This window comes from Urocampus carinirostris, chromosome 4 (genome assembly GCF_059441175.1).
Source record: "Urocampus carinirostris isolate Australia breed hairy pipefish chromosome 4, RoL_Ucar_1.0, whole genome shotgun sequence".
In the NCBI taxonomy this organism is placed as follows: domain Eukaryota; kingdom Metazoa; phylum Chordata; class Actinopteri; order Syngnathiformes; family Syngnathidae; genus Urocampus; species Urocampus carinirostris.
Genome location: NC_142352.1, coordinates 21080602 through 21095884, shown reverse-complemented (window position 1 = coordinate 21095884; position 15283 = coordinate 21080602). Strand labels below are relative to the sequence as shown.

Here is a 15283-nt window from a genome sequence, read left to right as displayed (position 1 = left end):
TAGCTTGATGCTGTTGAGAAAATGGTCGAAACACTTTTTTTCCGGCCACTTTTTACCAAAGAGGAGGACCTCTTGAAGCGCATCTCCCAAATATAAGTTAAACTTCACTTTATTTATCTTTATAGAGCATATTATTTTATGGTAGGTAGGTAGGTAGGTTGGTAGGTAGGTGGATAGATAGATAGATAGATAGAGAGAGAGAGAGAGAGAGAGAGAGAGAAATAGAGAGAGAGAGAGAGAGAGAGAGAGAAAGGGGACGGACGGACGGACGGATAGATGGATAGATAGATTGATAAGAAATCAAAAGTTTGGTCAATCTTGGTTTACTAACGCTATTTTATTTCAATCTCAGTTTGTTGACTGTTTATCTTCTCTAGTTTCAGTTGCAATTATTAGTTGCAAGGCGGCATGTTGGCTGGGTGATTTGCGTGTAGCTACCCCAGCCTCCCTGCGCAGAGTTTACATGTTCTCCCTGTGCCAGCGTGGGTTTCCTCCAGGCACTCGGGTTTCCTCCCACATTCCAAAAACATGCATGTCAGGTTAATTGGCAGGTACAAATTGAGTTAGTTTTATGCGTCTCTTTGTGCCCTTCAACTGGCTGCCAACCAGTCCAGGGTCTCCCTTGCTTATTCCTGGGAGACAACACCCCCGCGACCCTGAGGATAAGCGGTGCAGATAATAGATGGATGGATGGAACTTTTGGCGCAAAGTGTATATTTATGTACAATGATAGGGTTTTAGAATTGTTTTAATTATTGTTTCGTGTCGGAATTTAAAGTCACGCCATAATACAGTTCAAGTATCAATGACAATTTTATGAATGATAAAGAGGTTAATGAAATGAGCAAATAAAACACGATTCCGATGTTTTCCAATTTAGGGGTTCTAAATCCATTGATATTTCTGGTTTCTCAAAGTTCATGATAAACAATCCAATTTCTACCGCGGTTTTCATATGAAACTCTATGATGAATACAATCTTTCATGGATTTTGGTCTGGGGTAGTTGTTACCCGGATAAAAGCGATTTTCTAATCGTCCAAGGAATTGAGGAATTTTCTTGGGGGGGAATAAAAATGTGGCCAAAACTCATCTATTTCTAGTTGGTCATCCATTGTGACTGACAGCGTCACAGGTGGAGTCAAAAATGAAAGGCAGACATTTGGTTTTCCATTTCTAAACAATGGTATGCTTATTTTTGTGATCATGATCGCAGCTTCTGTCTGCCCTCTACTTATGCGTTAATGTTCTGACCCAGAGATTAATGGCAAAAATGGTTTATTGCCACTCGCTATGATGTCTACGGTGTCTTTGATGTATTTTCTTAAAAAAACTTTGCTGAAAGTCATGTTTATTTCTATAGCCCTTGATCACAAGAAGTATCAAAGGGCTCCACAGACTATTACAGACTACAGACTATTGTTACACCATACAGATTTAAATCCTACATTAGGGCAAGGAAAACTTAAGAATGAGGAAAATTAAAATAAAAAAAAACTTTGTGGAGGGACCATGTATGTGGTAATCACCCTTCCAGGATGATCAGGCTGCAATGGATGTTGCAATACACAGACATCGTCAACATGAAACATAGTTCATTCAGAAGCTATAGTCTATAAGTGTGTTTTAAGCCAAGATTTAAACAGTTCCACTGAGGTTGCAGATATAATCTCAGAAGGCACAGCATTCTACAGCAACAAGACCCGAATAGAGAACGCTCTCGAACATGCAGAATTCTTCTTGGCTCGTGGAACCACTAGCAGACCAGCATTTTCTGAGCGAATGCTGAGATCAGGATCATTTTCAGCTAATTGAAATAATTTCTGTAGTGTTTGACAATTTAGTTGTATCATCATATATTTACTACAATGTTTTTCCTATTTAATTTCAATATTTTATTTAAATGTTGAGTTGTCCTGATAATTACTTATGTCTAACTCGCTTTTTAACAGGGTTTACAGTAAGGATTAATGCTCAGAGCATGATGTCATTAGAAGCCGAATGATAACATGGCGCCAACTGGCTGGGCCTCGTAAAGACGGTGGCCATAGCTCACACTTTACTCACACTTTTCACTTTAGCCCAGCTTTGTTGAACCCATTTTAGCTAAGGGGGAACATAGAAAAACATTCTGTTGGGGCCAGGACTAGTAAATGAATGGCATGAAAAGTATGCCTTAGCTGGAGGGCTGGTGGTCTTTTAAAAAGCGAACAATTAATTATTTCATTAATAGTTGTAATATTTGATTATACAACATTTATTGATGTTTTTTTTCTCATTTATTTTTTTTCTTCACAAAAATGAGATTTGATCTCTTTCTGTGTTTATCAATGGTGCAATTGTCAAAAAAGCAAAACAATAAATGTAATTTCCACTGCAGTTTATTTAACTCAGGAAAATAAAGCAGACAGGAAAATGACGGAAATAGTATAGACACACTAATTTGAATGATTGATTTAATTATTTCTTTAAAAAAGTGTAACTGTTTACCTGAATATGGGAACTTTTCTGTTATATTTCATATTTATTGGGTTAAAACGTTGGCAAAGACACCTTGGTGCTATCTTTTATTATTGTATTCTTCATTGCCTCTAACGTCTGCGATTTGTATTCTATATAATATGAAAACGGGCTGCGTTTCCCCAATGATGTTATCCGTAGATAATAAAGTGGGAGCTTTGCAGATGAAGTCTGGTCCAAGCGACATCCAGTGGACATATTTAAAACAGCAATGCAATGACCCTGACACAGCTATTTTTTTTCTTGTGATTCTCTAAAAAATATTCTCACAGGCCACATAAAATAATGTATCGGGCCGCATTTGTTCCGCCGGTCTTTAGTTTGACACATGTGCCCTAGAGTTTTTTTTTACATCATGCACACTTGAAAGTGACAAAAATAGCAAATATATTGATTTAATTATTTAAAAATAATTCCGTTTTTTTAATTATTTTTTTTTATGAAAATGTTTACCTGTATATGGAAACTTTGATGTCATATATATTATAGAAAGGAGCAGGGTTGGGTGGGGTTACTTTAACTTGATTACTTTCAATTACTTTTGGATTACTCCAATACCAAATATGCTAATAAAAGACAAAATATGAATAAAATTATGACTCACAACACGTGGTAAGCTTTCTCTCCTGGCTTTGATCTCTTTGATCTCCGGCAAAAGTAACATAAAATGCGACAGAAACAAAATGAAAATAAATCCAAACAGCTTGCCAACATCATTTTTGCCGTTCCATGTGTTCCGTTACTCCCCAAGCCTGCTCAAAATTTGATAATTTTATTCATATTTAGTTTCTTTTGTTTTTTATTTGCATATTTGGTATTGGAGTAATCCAAAAGTAATTGAAAGTAATCAAGTTAAAGTAACCCTACCCAACCCTGGAAAGGGGTTAAAGCGTCTTTAAACCCCAGCAAAGACACCCATATGCAATTTTTTCTTTTTTTCTTTTACATTTATGATTTGCCCTAAATAGTGTGTTTGTGACTTATTCTCAGTGAGATAATGTTCTCTGTTTGACTAACGGTAGTCAGCAAATACAGCCACAGTGGGTGCTTTGCGAATTTCGAATTTTGGCGACCTCCAGTGGACTTTTATGAAACTGCAGGTCATTGTTTAAATGATTTGTCACTTGTGCTTTTTTTGCCATTGTCTTACGGCCCACATGAAATAATGCAGCTCGCAGGCCATGCGTTTGACACAGGTGAACTATCCATTTGGGTTTCCATGTTTGTGAAGAAGATACAGGTACAATGAAGAGTGATGTCCCTCCAACACAAAGTACTAGCTTTTCTCGATTTTACCGCTACACACAACAATAATCAGGTAAACAAAAACGAGATTGACGTGTTAAATAGAAATGACACATAATTATAAGCAGGCAATCAAAGAAAGTCATTTCTCGCTTCTCTCTGTGGTGGGGAGAATGAATTCCCACACAACATGCGGCCTCAAAAAAAAAGATGAATTGATGTTTTTTTCCTTCTTTTTGTATATTCACAAAGATAACCCTGAAGGCAGAAATGCATATTTCAAAAAGCCTCCTGTCTACAGTAATTGGATTCGCCTCGCATTGTTTGCGATGAGGTCGGCCACACAGTGAGGGCTGCACTCTTTCGTTTTATTTTTATATTTCTTTTTTTGCATTAAGTTTATCTTTTCTCGACAGAAACTCAATTTATGAGTGGCTACTTCTCAGTGCAAGAGAACACCGCTTGATCTTGTTTTTTCTTTTGATTTAAATTAAAGTTTTACCCACCAAAATGAAGAACCGAAGGGATACAATAGGCCGAGGAGTTTATCGTCATATGGAGTTTTATTCTTTTTTGTTTCTTATTTTTAGCACTTTCTTGACCAAAGGGAAACAATGTTGAAGTTTTATTGTCTTTTCCCCTCCTCCCCATTATTATGTAGAGGGTGCTGCAAATCCAGCAGCTGTTGCAAAAAGTTGGGGGGAGTTAGTGGAGATTTGGAAGGATTTAAAACGAATATTTTCGGGCTCAGAAGTTCTCTAAAGGGCTAATGTGAAATATTTGGTGTAAGTAAATTTTAAAGTGGGGTTGTTTATTATTTAGTACCTCGAAGTGGGTTAACCTTAATTATTAGGAAAAAAAACAATATTCATTAAAAAAAATAGCAAAAACATATGAACCATTATCTAAAACTGCATTTTGTTGAAGTACAATAATCCCTACCTGTATCACTGTCTACTTATCACAGTTTTGCCACTTTGTGGATTTTCATCGTATGTTGTGTTCTGCATTCTGGTTGGCTGAACAGAGGAAAGTGTTTTCTTTTGCCAACAAAATTGGAACTCTCCACTCGCTAAACTTGTTCTTTAGCCATATGTGGCTCGCTGGCGCTCCTTAGAGGCTCCCTGGCACTTTTTCAAAAATGTTTGGATATGGAAAAATATATGGTTTTTGTATGACGGAACAGTGCCATCTTCCATAGTGTCCGTATGATGGCAAAGTATCATGTAAAGTGGATTAAATATTAATCCATACTGTTGCGCGATAAAAAACCCAACATTTTTCTTTTAAATTTTAATATGAGGGTGCAGAATTTATCTGAAAAAAAACTACACAAAGTGCAGTTATTTTATTTATTAATCAAAACCCCCATGAAAAAGGGAGGATTATTGTACTTGTAGTTCAAGAAATCTGTTTTAAGATGTCATAACAAAGGGGGTTGACAAAATTGGCCACCATCTTGCTGCTAGGGGTACCTCAAAAGGGCTTGGTTTATTCTGTTTTTAATATTGGTCACCTGCAAATGAGATTTCAGAGGTTGCCAGTTTCTTATTTTGACTATTATTGTGCACTATTGTTCGTTGTTTTGGCTATTACATATGCTTTTATAACCTAGGATATGTAATACAAAAATAAAGGGGAGGGCCTCAAAAACAGATTAGACTTTCTTGTCTGAAGGTTTCTCTACCGGTCTTCCTTGCAAGTTCAAAATCTATTGATGTCTTCTCTAATTATTTTAAGTGTCTATTAAGCACTTGTCACTGGGCAATTTTTTTTAAAGTAGATGAAAATTGGGCATTTTGGTGACTTGAGAGTTTCTTTTTTTTCCCTTGTGCTTTTCAGCACTCATTTTCGTTTCCACCACACCAGATTGGTTAAATAATACACACTGTCCCCACGAGTGTCATAAAGGAATTGTGAAAGAAGCCGTCGACTAAATGTTTTTCCAACATGGTTAAATACAATTTTGATTTACTTCAGTTGACCAGCGGATGTGATGGTATAGGAGAAACATTTTAAAATAGCTGTCGGAAATAATGCCGTGATTTTAATATATGAGTTAAGTTAAAAAAAGTTGATAAAACAGGCAAGGCGCTACATTTACTTGGCTATTTGGGTCAATGAGTAAATTGTTCTGGTCTGTGTTTAATAAGTAGCGTGTATAATTTTCCCACTCGATGTTGCTGTATAATGTAGTGGAAATAATAAATGACGAAAAGGATGATTAGTCTTTTGAGAAAAGCACCGATGATATGCATTCATCCAAAACAAAGATTCACACATCTATATGCACATGTTCTATTTCATTTTTCATTTTTCTATAAACAGAGCATTTTATTTTTAGTAAGATTGAATATTATTTAGTACAAAGTATAATAATATGTCCCTATTTAATCAGTAAATGAAATAACATGCTTGAAAAACTGACAAAGACACTGTGGAATTTTTGACTGCTAGTGTAATGCAACCAAAAACGACTGCTAAAAAGCACAATAAAGAATACAAACTATGGGGACTCAAAATGACAAAACCGCATAATTTTCCTTCTATTATTTTTTTTTTTGCCCAGCTTTTTACAAAGTGTTTTTTTTTTTTTAGGTACTTGTAGCCACATACTGGCTGACAATCCCGCCAGCTCCCTTTAGTTGAGTATTTAAAACATATGCACATTTACATGATAGTTGTTGATCAAGAGGTCACTGGTTCGATTACCGGCTTCTCCGAGTTATGTCGAAGTTTCATTGGGCAAGAAACAATGCCTAATGCCCCCGATAGCAGGTAGTTGCCTTGCACGGCTGACGCTGCTATCGGTTAGTTAGTGTGTAAAAGGGAAAAGTGTGAAACACGTTGTAAAGTGCTTTGGGAGGTCTTCATTGACTTGAAAAGCACTATATAAATGCAGACCATTTACATTTATATCTTAGTTCATTATTTAAATCAATATATACTTTTCTTTAATAAATACATTTTTTTTCACCCATAGGATGCACTCTATTATAAACACTGTCTTTTAAAGGTGAATCTGCATTACTTTGGAACAGTTTTTAGTAAAGCATAAATTTACGACTTACTACGTCAGGATTTGCTATATGTATATGTTTATTTTTCATGTATAAAATAAATATGTTTTTGTTGTAAAGGGAAATTAAAAACAATCTGAAATGTATAAAGTAGGTGTTGTGAAAGGATAGTGGGATGTTTGGACGCGTTCCAAGGGATGGGTGGGGCATCCGTATGATACGGTAGGGGTAAACCAGTGAAAGGTTTCGGGCCCTGCTGTTGAACACAAGAGTGTATTTTGTCACCCTGGCCCGAATGACATGGCCTATTTCTTGTGTCCCGTTTCATCTGGAGGGCTGAAACATGACCAACTTGGGTGCCAAGGTGCTTAACTTGGGTGGGTGTTTGGGCATTTGGGTTAACCGTGGTCAAATGTTTTGTGTTTTTTTGCTAGTTTTTTTCCTTTTTTTCTTTTCTTTGGTTTTGTGTACATGTTTGTCTTGCTGTCGGTCACCCCTCTCAAGGAAAATGACCGGGGTATATAGATACATAAAGTACACTGCTGTACCATAACGTTTTCACACCAGGTTAGTTCTGCTGTTTCAATTACCAGTGACCGTTGTTATTTTAAAGGGACACCCTTTTACTCATATATTTGTTTCTTGGTTGAAAATATGAAATCTCTTTGGTATCCAAAGACCACGCAATGTTTTTTACTTGATGGCATTTTGTATAGCAGCTCTTGATTCGTTGCTCCCCCCCAAAAAAACAAAAAACAAAAAACCAAACAAATAAAAAAATAGTCTATTGATCAGTGACTTATTGTATAGGAAAGGAGTCAACGCTGCATGTACTGTGCAGGACACATCTAGAAAAAAAAAATGTTTTATTTAACTGTCCTAGGGAACGTTGGAAACCCGACTTGTGCAATTTCAGTGTTGATGATAACATTGGAATTAACGCATGACAAAATCGTTATTCAACCGGAACTTGTGTACATCCAGTCAGCAGCAAAACACTGAATGCAACAATTGCACAAGGTTCAGGATGGTGATAAATACCTACAAAATACAGTTAAGGTGACACTGTCAAGCACAGAATCTAAAAATGCACAATGTCTCACTACTGATATTCTTCCTACTCTGTATACTCACTTCAAAGCCGAGTTAACAACCATAGAATAAAATACTGAAATCAGGGGGTCGTTTTTTATGCAAAGATTTGGTTGTGTGTCACCAGTAGCAAACGGTAGGCATCACGTGGGGAGGAGGTGTTTTTCATACAGGAACAACGAAATCAATGGGGAAAACCTGAGCACAGAATTTAGGGTAAAAGAGTAGTGAATTCTGGTCGTTTAATTCTTTTTTACTTTTATTTTTTTCCATACACCATTTCTGGAGAAAAAAAAAAAGAAAATGTCTTGGACTTTACCCAGAAATCAAAAAGGAAATATTCGAGGGGTTCGAAGACGAAGGAGACAATTGATATGGCGTGTCTCAACTGTTAGTTTGCATGTTCTCAAGATTGCAGAAGCCAATAAATGTGAAGGTTTTTGCCACTTCCACAGGCTGGTGTACACAATATTTTTTTCTATTTCTTTATATGTAGCTGTTTTTAACTAGTTTTATAGTTAGCTTCAATGTGAGTCAATATGGTAATTTATAACTAGATAGTTACTTTTAGAGTATCACGCTTCTTTGAGTAATCTGTGAAGGAAGGGTGACGCAAATACTTTTTGTATGAAGTAACTAGCACCTCTAATTAATTCACTTTTTCTGTGATGTGCCCAATGCTGCTAGTGCCGTAAATTCCGGACTATAAGCCGCTACTTTTTTTCCAAAAGTTCAACCCTGCGGATCATTCAGTGATGCGGCCAATTTATGTATTTTTTCTAACAGCCGCTAGCGGCGCTCGAGTACAAAAGGTAAGATTTAGACCGGTGGAATATATGCGAGTGTGTTGCTAGCGTGTTTTCGTCTACATGACAAAGTCTCTTTCCTATACTGGGGAAGACGACTTTAATGACTTCAGTTATACGGAGGAAGATGAGCACGGCTTACGATGATTTTTACAAGTACCGTATTTATTTTGATAGACCCGTTTCCTTGTGTTGCGAGCGTGTTCCTAGTAGCGTTTTGCTACCCTTCGCAGACACGGTTTGGGATGAAAATTATAATATTATTATTAAAGCTTTGAAAACTCTCTCGGTGTACCGTCTTTCTTTGTAAATATGTGTAACCATTTATAATATGTATTTGCAACTGTATATTTTTGTAATGTATTTATTTTAGAGACTTATTCTGATATGTTTTCCACGGGCGAATCAAAAAGAAGGGGCGAATACAACGGGGGCTGATAGGAAGTGGAGTAAAGGTGAGACGTGTTTGTGGACGCAGCGGACAATAGTGGATATATATTTTTCCCACCCTTACCTTTAAAAATATACTTTTTTTTCCTTGGATTATTTTCAACGGGACCCGGACTCTGCAGGTCTGCGTCATATCTTAAGTACCGGTATCATTTTGCGTTCAATTTGCCGGCTGTTGTTCTGGGACTGTATACTTGGTATTCAGTTACAATTGCGGGACTCAAAGTCGGGTTTGGGTTAATTTCTTGATTGTGTTACATGTTTTAATGTGGGCGCATGCGGCTTATGTACAGGTGCGGCTTGTGTAAGTCCAAAAGCGGTTATCCTCTTAAAATGTGGTGGTAAATTATTATTTTTTCATGCTTCATGTCTTGAAAACTGTCATCTCTTTCTAAGCAGGCGTTCTTTTTGTGAATACGCCATGAATCTTACCTAGATGAGCTGGATGAACAAATAAGTCTTCAAAAAAATAATAATACCAGCATGACCAAATTCCTGTAAGCTGTCTTTCCAGTCTACAACACAGTCCCGGTGGGCTGTCGGCTTTTGTGGATTTGTCCGCTCGACAGCACTCATTGATCGCGAACACTGTCTCCAGTTGTCAGGTAATTATGCACAGTTGGCTATTGATGATGTCATCAATTTCACACTGGCAAATCCCGCAGTTGCTAATAGGATTCTGAATCCCACGGATACAATGATTCGTTTGTGAGGGCTAAGTTTACACCGTTTCATCTTTACAGTGACCGACCAAGCTGTATTGATTTTTGATAACCATTTCACTATTATGTTTCTTTGAGGGATAAATGGAAATTGTAATAAGTGATCACCATACCTCAATCAGGACCGCAGACCAGTCAGTAAGGTCGGTTGGCGTCCTTTGGCCGTTTCAGTTGCACCTTCAGCCTCTTCATGCCTATTTGAAAGCCGTTCATGGCCTGGATGGCGGCTTGGGCGCTCGACGGGTTATCGAAACTCACAAATCCTGAGACGATAGCACAAGGAGGCGGGTCAAACAAAGGGGGACGGAGAAAAAGGAATATTGTTGGGGATGGAGAGGGGTGACGGAAAGAAGACGAGATGAGACGGCATTTGAAAGGCGGCCCCTTTTGAACTGGAAACAATGAGACTACAAAAGCTCTTTGTTTTGTCTTTCAAGCATATTAATCGAAATTATGGGAATTAAGAAAAGGTGTAGGGAAATAGCAGAAAGGCTAATAAAGCAGATAATACAATAAAACAGAAAGACACTATTACAAACTTTGAGTGAAACTATAGCAGTGAATATATTAAAAATAAAATGGAAGGTAAAAAAAGTTTAAAAATAGGAGATTTGTATTATGCATATCATTGGTAAAGCTCCATTTTCACTGTGTGTTCATTAGTGGTTCGTATCGATGATCAGAGAAATATATTGGGTTTGACTGAACTTTTGTTCAGTAGAGTAGGAGTGTCAGTCAGTTCAATGTGTACCCCGCATCCAAGAGTCAGGACAAAAGGCTATTTTTCTTTTACCTCAGGACCCAATGAGGACATTGGAAGATTGTTGTACTTCAAATCAGAATCACAGGCCCTTTTTATTGTTATTTTCCTTTTTTGTGGTTTTTTCGTTCTTGGACTGGCATGGCTCAAAATTTTGGGCAATGTAGGCCGCGCCCTCTTCATTCAAAGGTGGGAAGAAGACAGTAGTTGCATACAGCATGTATTGTAGACACATAGAAGACAAACCGTAGTTTCTTTACGAAATGTAAGCAAAATGACTAACAGTCTAACTTTTATTGTCATATTAGAAGGATGAATAAAAACCAGCAGCGATGAAATAGCTTTGATGGTTCCTATCTTGTCACTAACTATTTAAATACTACTGTATTACCTGTACTATTCGCTGAGCTTTTTTTGTACTGTTTATCTTGGAGTGACGTACATGTGACATGCATTGAGGTGTGCCATGAGCGAAGTATTTTTCAATAAATTAGTTGTTTTGTTACATACTGTTAATTAAAATAATTAAATAAAGCATTTTTGCAGTTATCTATGTGTGTTTTTGTCTGCTAGTTTGATTTTTTCTCAGTGTGATTTAAAGTTAGTTCGAAACAGAATTTAATACTGTGCACATCAATCCATTTTTCAAAAACAGTCAAGTTATAGTCAAATTTTCACCATTTTGTAGAAAATACATACAACATTTTCTGGACTAAAACCAACTATTTATTTTCTTGAGTTTTGGCCAACCACAATTGTTACTGTTCGAGTTTTAAAAGCACCGACCAATCAGAGGCAAGTTTTAATAATAGCACAAGCCAGTTAAAATGATTCAAAGTTTGCAAGCACCACACTATGCCACACCCACCATGTGAGCTCATTGAGTGTCATGGCGTACTCCGTAAACATAGTCCCAGACTCAACAAACTAGAAGGAATCGAAGCTTGCACCGAAGTAGGGCAGTACATTACTTGTATGGACCTATTTCAGTTTTGACAAAGCGGACGTGGAACAGGAGAAAACGCCCGTTGCGGAATTTGCTTTCGCGTAGTGGCTAGGTCCAGAGGATACACAAGTAATTGTAGCAGCACCTTAAAATAATCACATATTTAAAAAAACGGCATGTCAAAAATGTTTACCAGTAAAAAACAAAGAAAGTGCATTTACAATTGGACTGGGAGTTAAACAAACCTCCATCAAAGCGGCATTTGCAGTTGAGTATACTTTATAGTCAGGGATTTTGGTTAATTTGGTTTTACGACATGTAGGTGATAAACAAGGGTGGAGGCCTCATTCTATCACCACTATTTGAATGGTATTGTCATGAATCGAGCATGAAATGGACCACTGTCTGACTCAATGAACTGTTTCTCGTCAGTGTACCTACCGGCATGTTGTGGCATGCACAAACCAGAGTCATCGGTCATTTTTTTCAGGTTAGCATGAAGAACAATCGTTTTGTCAATGTTGTCTGCAAATCCATTATTGTCACGTAAATGTTCGGCATTAGCGTCAAAGCGTTCAGGCAAGTAAAGGGCACCGATTTGTGTCTCGATGTGATCCGGGGCTGGAGGAAGGGCGGTTCTACGAGATGTCGAAGCCTGCGGCGCTGAGTTATCACTTGGGTGTCACGGTGCAACGAGAGCACAGGTTTTCACACCGAGACTCCGTGCCTGGCCTTATCAGACACGGCCGTGATTGACGGCGCAAATTTTCCGCCTGCCAGCTGATTTCATCGCGCGGCTATGGGTCCAATTTAATTTGGGGGTAGAGGGCAGGCTTTTGTCAGTGCGGATGAGATAAGGCTGCTGCTTTTACAAACCTTTTAAACAAACGGAGCAGGCAAGGGCCTGTCAGCTGGCAGTGATCTTCCCCTCCGCCAACCCCAATCTCCAACACACTACCGACCGGATTTAATGAATTGCCATACCTCACATTTACATCCTCATGCCAGAAAGAGGTGATAGGAAGTTGGGGAGGAAGTAGGAATAGTCTAAACTCAAAAGGAGATCTCTAGACATCATTTAATTGGCTGTTTTACTAAGCCAATTTGGGGGCAGATTCTGTGGTTTGTTTGGGATGGGATCTCCGGGATATCTGAATCTGCGTGCTGCAGAGTTAACTTTGTCAACTTGATGTTGTATAAAGAAAAAATGGGTACATTGACTGTCTCAATATTCTTATTCGTGCCAGATCTGTTTTGTATAAGACACTGAATCCATAATGCCCCCAATAGCTGGTAGTCGCCTTGCATGGCTGACGCTGCTAGTGTGTAAAAGGGACAAGTGTGAAGCACATTGTAAAGCACTTTGGGAGGTCTTCATTGACTTGAAAAGTCTATATAAATGCAGACCATTTACATTTACCTTTATGTAATGTTCCAGTCCGTCAATTACGATGTCAGTTCAGTTCTACAGCTCACGTCTACCTCAATCACTCCATCAGTTGATTCATCAAAAATGTTGCTAATTTATAATCATCACCTGCCAGGTGGTGATAACACTATCTTTCACAGTTTGTCAGGTAGGTTAGATGTTAAAAAAAGCTGACTCTTCACTTTTGAACAGCTGCTTTTTAACTTTCAGTTTCCAGTTTTCTTTAGTTTTGTTTTCTTTTTCAAACAATATGTACCGGTATGTAGCCAATTATGTATTTGGCCTGTTCGTACCTACATTTCAGGATTTTAGGCTCCATATAGACTCAGTCTTACTCATTGGGTTTTCAATTCTCTCGCCAGCTAAAAAATGGCAACACAGTACTATACGTGTCTCATGCGCTTGGAAAAGGGCTGCTATCCTAACCCAAACGTGTTGATATAAAAAATTCTATTCACGTGTTTGCTCAACTGTCACTGTTCTAAAATAAAATGGATTTTTTTACCATCCTTTTTAAACATCTTTATTAATTACCCCTTTAAGGAGAGAAACCTGAAAAGAGGCTTTAAAAAAGATGCTCAAGATAAAGAGATGTCGTCTCAAATTCAATGAAAGTTAAAGCTTTATCATTTGACAGAACTAAGCACACCCCATAACTTCCTCTTTCACCTACCGACTTTACACTATTTTTTAATCATTTTACTCCGCACTTTACTTGTTAGGTTAGGGGCAATGGGAAGAATTCAGCTCTAGGAAATTAGGAATGTAGTTTCTGCTTACCATGTCATCACGTCTAGCTGCATTTGTTGAGACGTAATATAACGTGCTGATTTTTAATTTCCTTGTCCTTCTTTGATTTTTTTTTTCACTCGCCTCAACAGTAAAATTATAACCAGTTACATGAATAAACGGTAGTGCTTAACTTGCAAAAGGAATAAGTATGACGCCAGAGGAGCACTGCGCATCATTTTTGTTTAGTCTTCAACAAATTTCCTGCAACCACCTCTCTTAAGCTGTGTGCTTTTATACTTTCACCTGTCTCGCTGCGCTGTCTGGAGGAATTTATGTTCCGTAACTCAACCTTAACAAATTCAGTATAATTGGTGCGTTTCTTTCCACAGTTGTTTTTAGATGGTTAGTAATGCAGATTGGACGAAGCTTCAGAGAAGCTAGGGCACTCCCAAGCTGACTTTGTGAAATGGGGATTGTCTCCCTCACCTTTCTATACTACTATACACATTGCAGAGGATTGGAACTTTGTTACCCTTAATCGTGTACGCGCTAAGGAGTAAAATTGAGAGGAAGGGATTTAGCCCTATGGCAAATGCATTATTTTACTCAACTGACTGATCAATCAATCAATCAATCACATAAGAAAACAAATTGGTATTAAAATGGTCCCAGTTGTTAGTCAATTGCTACTTTGGAAAAACAAAAAAAACTTCAGCAACATTTGAAAAAAAATACTGAAAAACTAATATAGTGTTTTGTTTTTCGGAAAATCTGCCTCAGTTTTCAGAAATCAGCAGGCATTTTTTAAAAGCCTTGTTCCCTGCAGTGTTCATAAAACCTTTATGCTCACTTCATTGGTGTGTATGGTTGAAAATAATTATAATACAATCTTAATGCAGTTAATACAATGTTTTTTTTTTCATCATTCAACTTTACTCATTGCTGAAATTTCAAAACATAGAACAAGAAACCATATTATTTGTTTGTTTTTGGTATCATTTTATTTTTCCGACCCAATTGTAAGTCATGACAGACAGTGAGGAAGTGGCTATGTTCTGAGAAGGAAGTAAAGGTGAGGGTAGGGGTTACAGAGTGCCGCATCGAAAAGAGCGTGGAAGGGATGCTGAAAGAAATCCAATGTCAGCAGTCTTCCGTTTATGCTCTCATGGGTGCGGCTGTCCAATTGAATCAACAGTGAGGTCCACACTAGTCTATTATTATCTCTTTAAGCTTGTGGAGTCCACCTGCACTGGCTCCACCCGGATGAGGGAGATGCAATGGAAATTTAAGGTGATGTTGCTTAATGGTGCTAGATTAAGCAATTTAGAAGCTGGTTGCATAAGAGGAAAAAAAGGATACCCCGATTGTAATAATAAACTAAAATTTGAATGGAAAAATCTCTATCTCACCCCGTATCTACAGAATTGCTTATTTCCTGGCACATGTCCCATATTAACATTAGGTGATTATTTATTCGAAAGCTGAAAGACAACTCTACATTTAATCCTTACCACATTTTCAATGTGCAAATATAATGTTTACCATAAAATTGGAAATGTGTT

The 15283-nt window shown here is 37.6% G+C and overlaps 1 protein-coding gene across 6 annotated transcripts in view; it reads right to left on the bottom strand.

The window, feature by feature from the left end:
• celf6 (CUGBP Elav-like family member 6) overlaps positions 1 to 15283 on the bottom strand; it is a 305217-nt gene that overhangs the window by 26029 nt on the left and 263905 nt on the right. For all 6 annotated transcript variants that reach the window (XM_088333899.1, XM_088333900.1, XM_088333901.1 and 3 more), the window contains one exon: positions 9968 to 10117. In XM_088333899.1, the coding sequence (XP_088190025.1) occupies positions 9990 to 10117 (128 nt within the window). In that variant the 3' untranslated portion in view covers positions 9968 to 9989. The remainder of the gene's footprint in view (positions 1 to 9967; positions 10118 to 15283) is intronic.